We start from the raw sequence: 10,655 nt of genomic DNA on the forward strand, positions 1-10,655 counted from the left end.
TTGTCCTTTGGTTAGTTCACGTGTTATTCCATCTTGCATGAAACGAAGTAAGAAAATCTGCATGTGGGGCAGGCAAATACAGAGTGCTGATTTGTCACCTGCAGTGGCGAAAAGGTGCTGAAACCACTCTGTGCTCTCAATGTAATGACATCAAACGGGGTGAAACCATTCAGTGACTGCGCCATATTCTGCATGATTACATCACACAAGGCTAAACCAATCAGTGGCCTTATGTCACTCGGGTTAAACCAGTTGTCAACTTTGGTGTAATTAAGTCCTGCAGAGCCAAACAAATCCGTGACTTTAACATGCTTGTATCACCCAGGGCTAACCCAATCAGCAACTGCAGCGTGATTGTGTCACCCAGGGCTAACCCAATCAGCAACTGCAGCGTGATTGTGTCACCCAGGGCTAACCCAATAACCAGCTATAGCATCATTACATCATCCAGGATTAAACCAATCAGTGACTGTAGTGTGGTTGTGTCACATAGAGCTAAACCATCTGCAATGTCATTTTGTCACTCACGCTCATTCAGTTATTGATTGTGACATCACACGTGGCAGTGCTTTCCACATACAGAGGACTAAGCAACCATGCCCTGAAATTTCTTTGGGGTTCAAACAGGAGCCCGGCGCCAGTGCAAAAGCAACTCTTGTGAAGTGGCCTTGGCTTACATCACGCCAGGTTATCTGTTTGCTTTCTTACATTTTGCATTGCATAACTTTTTTTTATTTGGATACTGAAATAAAGTTTCTCCTGGCAGTTGTCGTTCTTATCAATGTTCAGCTGGGGTAAGGACGTAAAACCTTTTCACAATGCTATTGTCAATTGAATGCATGAATGGCTATGGAAAAACAGGTCATTGAGTATTTAGATCTGCTTTCTTCCCATTCCTTGTGTTTTCCACCTCCGTTTCCTTGGACATCAATTTCCTTCCAGTGTAAATAAGAATTGACCCTTGCCTCCATCAGACTGACCCTGAGCCATTCACTTTACCTGCCCATTTGCCTTTTCTAGAAACAGGGAGACCATTATGCCAACAAATAGTATAGTCCACTGTATAAAAGTGATCTGCACATCCCACTGACTTGCTGAAATGAATAAAGCCACCTGAGCTCCAAGTGTAGAAACATGCCAATATCTGAAAAGCACTTGGCGATGGCATTCACTGCGCAGAGCTGCTATACACGTCCAGACCACAGCCTTGTAACCCCATCGCTGACCCACTGTACGATATGGAGCAAGCTCCCTTAACTGCTGCTTGTCTGTTGTACAAACTGTGGCTATTCCTGGGAGGCAAATCAAAATGGGGTTCACTATAGACAGGTGCTATATACAGTAAGAGGATGGTTTTGTTTTTTTAATATATATTCAGCCATGACTGCTGACTAACTGTGCAATCCCCTGTGCCAGCGCCCTGAGTAAAGAAGTATGGCAGTTCTTGCGAAGTGCAGCGAGATGATAACTTGCTATGTGATCAAAATTAGTCACATTACTGACTCATTTAATTAAGTCTTTTCACTGTTTAGCATGTTGTCAAAATACGAGACCCTCGCGAGGCATAATGAGAGGCACATCGTTACACAAGGCTAATTTAGAGTGGCAGTTAATTTGAACCGTGAGGAATCCTACGTAAACACAGTTGGATCATGTAACTCCACAGAGACAACATCCCTGCCGCGACTCCAAGTGCTGCTTGCTCCGTTCTATTAGCCGAATGATACATTTTTGCTTAAGCGCTTATATTGTATACTGTTTCATGGAGACCTTTCCACAAGTAACTAGAAATAACCTCCCAATAACGGCATTCATATTCTAACCGCTTTGTTGGGACCATGCGAGCGCTTTGAGAGGTTCCCCGCACGCCAAGCAGGGCTGATCCGAGACTTTCGTCCAGAGCCTAAAACGAGTTTCCCCAAAACAACAAAAAAACGAACTGTTCCAAGTTTAAGAATTGCGACGCACATTTCAAGTAACTGCATCGGGAACCCAATAAGTCATCCGAGCGAGTGAATCGGCGCAGCCGCACCCCCGTTTGGAGCGCAAGTGAAAACGGGGAAAGAAATAAAAAGAAATCAACGGGCAGACACCTGCCTGCCTCAAATAGCACAGCGAGGCCGATTGGCGACCTGCGTGTTACTTTCAGCACGAATCCCGTCAATCCACTGTGGGCTTGCGAGTCTCTCGTTCTCTGCACAAACTATTTGTGAAACCAGAAAACGCTTTTTATCTACACCGGCGGACAGGAGAAGGTGAAGCGGGCGGACTCACCGAGTTTTGGGCTCCTGCGCTCTTCTGTTTCGTCCTCTTCTCCAGTCCGCGCGCCCGTTGTCAGTGTCCGTCGCTGTGCCCTCCTCGCGGTCCCCTCCAGCTCTGGCGGCGCTGATTTCCATGAGAATCCCCAATGCACTTCTCAGATCATTGAATTCATTCAAAAGCTTTTGTTCGGCTGTGTTGCTTGAGCGCGCAGTGCTGCTTTAAAAGGCATGCGGCCGGCCACGTAACGGACTGCAAACTCCAAAAAGGCAGCACATCTGCAACTGCGGGCGTTTTTATATTCAACAAAGCGCGCTGCGTAAAAGACGCAACCGAAGTGCATGCAGACGTGGACCGCGCAGCCCCTGTTTGGAAGCAGCGGATGATGTGTGCTGTCGTGTGGCCAGGACGGAGACGCGTATTTAGAAAGTTCATCAAGGCATGTAACTCGGGGTCTGTTGTCTTCTGATCACTGCTCTGGAGTAGACGCGATTATCTCTTTCTCACTCACACACACACACACACACACACACATCCATCAGCAGCGTCTTACATGGGGCCATTCCACAGCAAAACATTTAGAAGAAAGAATCGGAGCAGAAAAGGCTTGCGAGTGCCAAAAAAAAAGCGAGCGAGTGACAAATGTTCGGCGTGTGTGTGTACTCACCTTGAACTAACGGCAGACCAGCGCGTCACAGAGCCGTCAGAGACACTGGGCAACGGAGAAGGCAATGGCGCTTTAAAGAGCGCGTCAGTGTGCTCCTCAGGGTCGCGTGTCACCACTTTGATTTATGGAACAGCACGAGACAGATAGATATGAAAGGAGCTATATAATAGAATAACAAAGCGCTTCATAATAAATAAAGTGACATCACAAGAATTAGCCCTTAAGTCCAATTATACAATGATCACTATTAATAAGATAAGTCAAGCTTATACGCTACATAAAAGGTCACAAGTCAATTAAGTTTTATGAAGTTGTGGGAATGATGACACTGAATAATAAATGAAGCCTTGAGAAACAATGAGTGATTGAGAACCCCGGTGCTACTGCCTCACCTGTATTGCTTGTGGTTACACCCCTGGCAATAAAGATTCATATAACAAGAACCACGGAACTAACAGATGTGAGTGAGACACTTCAGAGATAAAAAGCCAATATATAAAAGGTGGAAAATGACAGTGTGGACAGTAATGTGTATTACTAGTAAATATACAGCATGTATTATATAGGGCATTTCATGTCAGGTCTCTTCTTTTATGGTGACTCTTCATCTGTCTCTTATATAGTGCCTTTCATATCTCTTTTTCTTATTAGATAGTGCCTTATAAATCGATTGTATAGTTCTTTTCAAATCTATCTTGTTTATAGTGTCTTGTATCATTAACTCTACTTTTTGATGACTTATCTATTTTATATACTGTCACTCCGGTTTATCTATGTATTATATAGTGTCTTTCATATTCATTTTTTGGTCTACTGGATAATGCCTTTTAAATCTATTATAGTTCTTTTCAAATCTATTTGTTGTATATAGCGTCTTTCATATATCGTTTCTATACTTTTATGGTGACTCTTCTTATGGGTGTCAAACTCCAAGCCTGGCGGGCCACAGTGGCTACAGGTTTTCATTCTCACCCTTTTCCTAATCAGTGACCACTTTGCACTGCTAATTCACTTTTTCTCATTTTAATAACCCCGTTAGTACGATTCAGTCCTTCATTAAATCGTAGCAAAACAGAAATGAGCTGTGAAACGAGCCGACAGATGACCAGCTAAACTGGGCCTTCAAACTCCAACCAGTCTCTTAATGAGAAGCTGATTCTTGCTGTTAATTAAACCCGTTATTTAATTCCATGGCTTGTTGCTGCTCTCATTCTGCCACAGCAGACGTTTCTAAAACTGTTGATTTTCTGTTGTGTTTTTTTTTTTTTTTTCCGTCAAAATGTTTTGGTGACCTGAGAGATCCGCCTTACTGAGAACATCACCTTTCTTTATATTCAGATATTGTGTGATGGGCACAGGCGAGCTGGTCATGTGGCAGCTTGTTTTGTGTCTCATTATTGTTTGGCTGCTAATTAAGGAAAAACAAACAACTAAAGGGCCGGAGTCAAGTTAATTAGAAGAAGAAATTAGCAGCAAAAACGGGTCACTAATGAAGAAGATGGTAAGAATGAAAACCTGCAGCCACTGCGGCCCTCTGGAACTGGAGTTCGACACCCCTGATCTGTTCCCCTCTATTATATAGAGTCATTTTTATATACTGTAACTATGTTTGTATAAGAGTGTCTTATAAGTCTATTGTATAGTTCTTTTCAAATCGGTCTGTTGTATATAGTGTCTTTCACAATTTCTCTATACTTTTTATGGTGACTTTTCATCTATTTCTCTTAGATATGAAAGGCACTACATATTAAACAGGAAAGACTGTTTTTGTCTATTTGGTATAGTGCCTTATAAATAGTTTTTTTTTTTTTTTTCTTTTCCTCAAATGTATCTGTCTAAGGTGCTTTTCATGTTGTATTATAGTAGCTTTCCACTCTGTTATACTGAGATATATCTGTCTGTTGTACCTGTATAGCACCTTTCATGTAAATCTCGTGGCACATATTCACGAGTCATCCTGATGAGGTTCACTGCTATTCTCCATGCATGTATTGTTGTATTAATGCATTTTCTAAATCCTGTATTTTTCTGTCCTCTCCCACAGCTAATTACTGAACTCCGATCCACGGCTGTTACCCCCGGGTTAAATGCACAGACAACTCCGCCGAGGTGATGAATGCCCACTCCTTGAGATGTGCTAATGAAGACCGGGTGCGGTGTTCTTACCGCTCGCTCTCTCTCTCACACACACACACACTGCACAGAGAAGGCATTCCTCGGCGAAGGTGGAACATGTGTAGCTGGAGGGCGCGTGTTCTCATCCGCCGGCCGCGCTGTTCAGACCTGCCTGAAGACACAGCTTTCTGAGGTGCGTGCGTCACGCTGGCATGACTCGTGTCTGAGCGGCGGTTGACGGGCCGCGTGTTTGGGGGACGCCTGGACGTATCTCCCCGAGTCCCCGTTGCTCTTTAACCGGCGGTGCTCGCACCTCAGCCCACACGGCTTGGAGGGTCCCACACTAAACGCTGCGCTCAGAATGAGTGCTTCCAAACGCGCTTGTTCAGTTTTTGTTATTTATTCGTTTTTTTAAAAGAACCTGCGAAATCTCAGAGATAAGAGAGAGAGAAAAAAAAAGATGTCAACGTGATTCATTGCGGGTGTTGGATTCCCCGTCAAGAAACAGATGTTTAATAAAAAGAGCGCCGCGCTCGAAGTGCTGGAGTGCGTTAGCTGCGCTGCCTCGGCTGATTCTACGATGGCGACAGTGCGGCGGCAATGAATTCTGGTGTGGATGAAAACCTTAAAGAAACGTAGTAGTTAAAGCCATGGAGAGCTCACCGAGCAGGAGACAGAGTAAATACGGGGGGCGGGGTGGGGGTGTCCTGTTTTGGTAACAAAACAAACATACTGTACATACAGTAGGTATCAGAAACATCATGAGCCCTTATGCCCCCGGCCAGCGCCCATACGTTAAGATGGCCCTGTGGGTGCCCGGATGTCGTGTCTTCGGACTTTGTCTGTTCTCCCCGTCCGTATGTCTGAAGGGGTTTTCCTCCCCACATCGCCAAGATTTACACCAACTGGCGACACTAATGTGGCCCTGTGAGGTGTGTGTGTGTGTCTGTCTGTACGTCACTGTGGTCTCTGCCATCCCACCCAGCGTAGTTCCTGCCTTTCTCCAAATGTAGCAGAGATGGGCTGCACCCTCCATGTCCCTGAACTCCATTAAGTGACTTTGAGAATGTTGTCGTCATTTGTTTTTCACTAATTAAACACTTCATATTTGACTTTGGTGGCAAATTTATAATAATGCTTTCTAAAAACCCATCAGCACTGGTACCAATTTAGATTCGGTGTCCCTAATGAAGAAGGGGAGAGCATGCAAACTACCCTGGCAAAATGAGCTTTACGCTACCACTGTGCTAATCACCAGTTTTTACAACTGATTCATTTTACATTCTGAAGCTCCATTTGAGAAATCTAAAGTTTATGACGAAACAAATCCACAAAGACAAAGCTGGGAACTGTACCCTGGCATCGTGTGGCCATAATGCCAACCATTGGTATGATATGTCTTTTTATTTTCAACCCTGCTTAATCTGGTATTTGGCAATAAAGTCCATTACAACAACAATGGACTCGAGGATGGAGTCAGCCCTGAAGAGGAGACCATTTCATGCCCCTATCCACCGTTGCCAAAATGGTGCCCCTCGAAGCGGGCGATAGTGAGAGAAAGGTCTTGGGGAGGGGGCCACATCTGGGACATTTAGCAAGGATGACAAAACATACAGTGGACTGACAAAGTATTCAGACTCTCGGCACGCTTTACTGTGTTGTGGATTTCATTTGAAATTTGGGCGTTTGTGATTTTTGCCCACCAGTCTACAACTACACTCCGTAACTCTTCATGACAAAGTGAGTATGTGCTTTTGGAAAGGTTTAAAGATTTATTCAAAATAAAAACTTGAATTTCTCTTTCCCCTAACTACTCGGCCCCTGTGCGGTGTCCCTCCCTCCAAATTGTGCTCAGGTGCCTCCCGTTTGCTTTCTTTCTCCTAGAGATGTTTCTAGGACTTCATTAGAGTGCACCTGTGGCAAACTGAATGGCTTGGGCATCATTTAGAAAGGCGCACGTGTAGCAGTGTATGGATTCACACCGCCTGTCGGGGCAAAAACCAAATTGTGAAGTCCAGGAAGCTCTCTGAGCAACATGATCACAATCTGGTGAGCAAAGAGCAGGGCAAGGAGATCAAAGTAGTTGTAAAAGCTAGGAGTGTTCCTACCAGCCCAGTGGCCTCAGGAATTGTGAAATGGAAGAAGCACAGGACCATCCGGACTCTTCCTAGCATTGGTCATCTGGTTAAACTGAGTAAGTGGGCAAGGAAGACCCCGATCAGGGAGGTGGCCCACAAACCAATGACCACTCGAACAGAGCTTCAGAATCCCTCTGCTGGGATGGGAACCGGTGGAAAGATGGCCATCGCAGCAGAAGTCCCATCAGTCAGGAGTTTAAGGCAGACTGGCTGGACAGAAACCACTTGTGAACTAAAAGGCGGGCAAAGGACTTTGAGGGTAGAAAAAAAAAAGATGGTCGAGATGAGACAAAAAATTGGAACTCTTTGGACAGAACTCCAAGCATCATGTCGGGTGAAGGTGAGGCACTGCCTGATACCATCCCCACAATGAAACATGGTGGTGTCAGCAGCATCATCACACTATGGGGACAAGGAGACTGGCCAGAACTGAGAAGGATGAATTCAGCCAAATACAGAAAGGCCCTTGAATAAAACGTGTAGGCCACTTCAGACAGGGAGGGCAGCTCAGCAGGACAACAACCCGACGCATACAGCCAAGGTAATAGTGGAGTGGCTTTGGGACAAGGCTCTCGGTGTCCTTGTGTAGCCCAATCAAAGCCACAGAAAACACACGGTGAGAGACCTGAAGAGGGCGCTTCCCAAGAAACCTAATGGAGCTGGAGAGGATCTGCCAGGAAGAATGGGATTAACTGCCCCATTCCAGGTGTGCAAAGCTTGTAGAGACTTAGCCAAGTATACTGCTCAAAAGAATTAAAGGAACACTTTTTAATGAGAATATAGCATAAAGTCAATGAAACTTATGGGATATTAATCTGGTCAGTTAAGTAGCAGAGGGGGTTGTTAATCAGTTTCAGCTGCTGTGGTGTTAATGAAATTAACAACAGATGCACTAGAGGGGCAACAATGAGATGACCCCAAAACAGGAATGGTTTAACAGGTGGAGGCCACTGACATTTTGCCCTCCTCATCTTTTCTGACTGTTTCTTCATTAGTTTCACATTTGGCTACAGTCAGTGTCACTACTGGTAGCATGAGGTGATACCTGGACCCTACAGAGCTGGCACAGGTAGTCCAACTTCTCCAGGATGGCACATCAATACGTGTCATTGCCAGAAGGTTTGCTGTGTCTCCTAAGACAGTCTCAAGGGCATGGAGGAGATTCTAGGAGACAAGCAGTTACTCTAGGAGAGCTGGAGAGGGCCATAGGAGGTCCATAACCCATCAGCAGGACCAGTATCTGCTCCTTTGGGCAAGGAGGAACAGGATGAGCACTGCCAGAGCCCTACAAAATGACCTCCAACAGGCCACTGGTGTGAATGTCTCTGACCAAACAACCAGAAAGACTTCATGAGGGTGACCCAAGGGCCCCATGTCCTCTAATGGGCCCTGAGCTCACTGCCCAGCAGCATGCAGCTCGATTGGCATTCGCCATAGAATACCAGAATTGGCAGATGCACCACTGGTGCCCTGTGCTTTTACAGATGAGAGCAGGTTCACCCTGAGCACGTGACAGAAGTGAAAGGGTCTGGAGAAGCCATGGAGAACATTATGCTGCCTGTAACATCATTCAGCATGAGCAGTTTGGTGGTGGGTTAATGATTGTCTGGGGAGGCATATCCATGGAGGGTCACACAGACCGCTACAGGCTTGACAAAGGCACCTTGGCTGCCATTAGGTATCAGGATGAAATCCTTGGACCCATTGTCAGACCCTATGCTGGTACAGTGGCTCCTGGTGCACGACAATTCCTGGCCTCATGTGGTGAGAGTATGCAGGCAGTTCCTGGAGGATGAAGGAATTGATACCATTGACTGGCCACCACACTTTCCTGACCTAAATCCAATAGAACACCTCTGGGACATTATGTTTTGGTCCATCCAGTGCCACCAGGTTGCACCTCAGACTGTCCAGGAGCTCAGTGATGCCCTGGTCCAGATCTGTCATCTCATTAAAAGCATGCACCGATGTTGTCAGGCATGTATACAAGAACACAGGGGCCATACAAAGTGCTGCGTACAATTTTGAGTTGCTGCAATTCAATTTGGGCAAAATGGACTAGCCTGCCACATCATTTTTTCACTCTGATTTTTGGGCGTCTTTGAATTCAGGGCTCTGTAGGTTGATCATTTTCATTTCCATCAAACGATGTGGCATCCTTTCGTTCCTAACACGTTACCCAGTCTATATCAGTATAGATATCCAGGAGGATTTCTTTTTCCCATTGAGATCTGATGTGTTTTCAAAGTGTTCCTTTAATTTTTATGAGCAGTTTTGAATCAATACTGGAATTTCTGCAAAAGTGGCTTTTACAAATGTACTGAATTAAAGGTCTGAACTCCGGTATCAAGGAGAGACTTCAGGTTATGATTCGTAATAAGTTTGAAAAGCTTTCTGAAAAAATGTGTGCACTTTGTCATTATCCATTGATGGGCAAGAGTGGGAAATGTATCCATTTAAAATGAAGTTTACAACGCAGATGAGGTGTGCAGAGAGTGAAGGAGTCCTGAAGGGTTTCTAAGTCCACTTCTCGGGCTTTATGTAGCTTACCCGCAAACGCGCTGCTGCTGCTGCTCGAGAGAGGTAAGGACACATTGGATGTGCTCAGTTCATCTAAGAGACATATTTGGGGACATGGGAGGAAAAGCTGGCACTTATAGATATTTATTTATTAAAATTTTCTTCATCTATATCTATCTATCTATATCTCTATCTCTATATATATATATCTCTATCTCTATATATATATATATATATATCTCTATCTCTATATATATATATATATATCTATCTCTATATATATATATATATATATATATATATATATATATATAGGCCTATGAAATAGGGAGAACGTGAACCTCCAGCAGGGGTCTAAAACAGCCGCGCAAGCCACTGCGCCACCATGCGGCCGCCTAGTCGTCATGCGCTTCAGTGCAGTTCGCCTCCTGCACTCATCGTTGCGTGGTGAGTGATGTTGGGGTCTTGAGTGGAGGTACCCCGTGCTGGAGAGACGCCCCTTCCGGAGGTCTACTCTCTCGACCATAAACCGAGGCCAAAATGCCTTTGTCGGGCTCGTCTTGTCGCTCGAGACATTTGGACGGGAATTCGTTTACGCCAAGCGAAACATAATTGGCAGTTCCTTCTCACTTAAGGGCACATTTGAGAAATTAAATAACTGTGTTTACTTGGCCGGTGAGGACGAGCAGGGTGGGGCCGCCTTCCTTCATCTCAAATTATGGTGCCGGAGCTGCACTGTCCACGGCCTGGCAGGCTTCAGAAAGTCACGGAAAAAAATGTGCGGGGTCGGCGTTCACTCGAGGGATTAAAAAACAAGAAATCCACTCATTTCTTCAACCCGCTTAAGCCTGTGAAGGCCCACGGGCAGACGGTAGCGACTCTAAGAACACAAATCAACAGCAAAAAACGACTGAAGTGCATGAAGTTAAAACTCCGCAAAAGGAAAAAAAAAAAAT

The 10,655-nt window shown here is 45.1% G+C and overlaps 1 protein-coding gene across 7 annotated transcripts in view; it reads right to left on the minus strand.

Moving 5' to 3' along the window:
• Positions 1–2,841, minus strand: part of itgb4 (integrin, beta 4) — a 102,658-nt gene extending 99,817 nt beyond the window's left edge. For 5 of the 7 annotated variants that reach the window (XM_039740504.1, XM_039740502.1, XM_039740501.1 and 2 more), the window contains exon 1: positions 2,275–2,841. In XM_039740504.1, the coding sequence (XP_039596438.1) occupies positions 2,275–2,396 (122 nt within the window). In that variant the 5' untranslated portion in view covers positions 2,397–2,841. The remainder of the gene's footprint in view (positions 1–2,274) is intronic. The other 2 variants (XM_039740505.1, XM_039740503.1) reach the window with 1 other exon arrangement.
• Between the last annotated feature and the right edge of the window lie 7,814 nt (positions 2,842–10,655).

This window comes from Polypterus senegalus, chromosome 17 (genome assembly GCF_016835505.1).
Source record: "Polypterus senegalus isolate Bchr_013 chromosome 17, ASM1683550v1, whole genome shotgun sequence".
NCBI lineage: Eukaryota > Metazoa > Chordata > Cladistia > Polypteriformes > Polypteridae > Polypterus > Polypterus senegalus.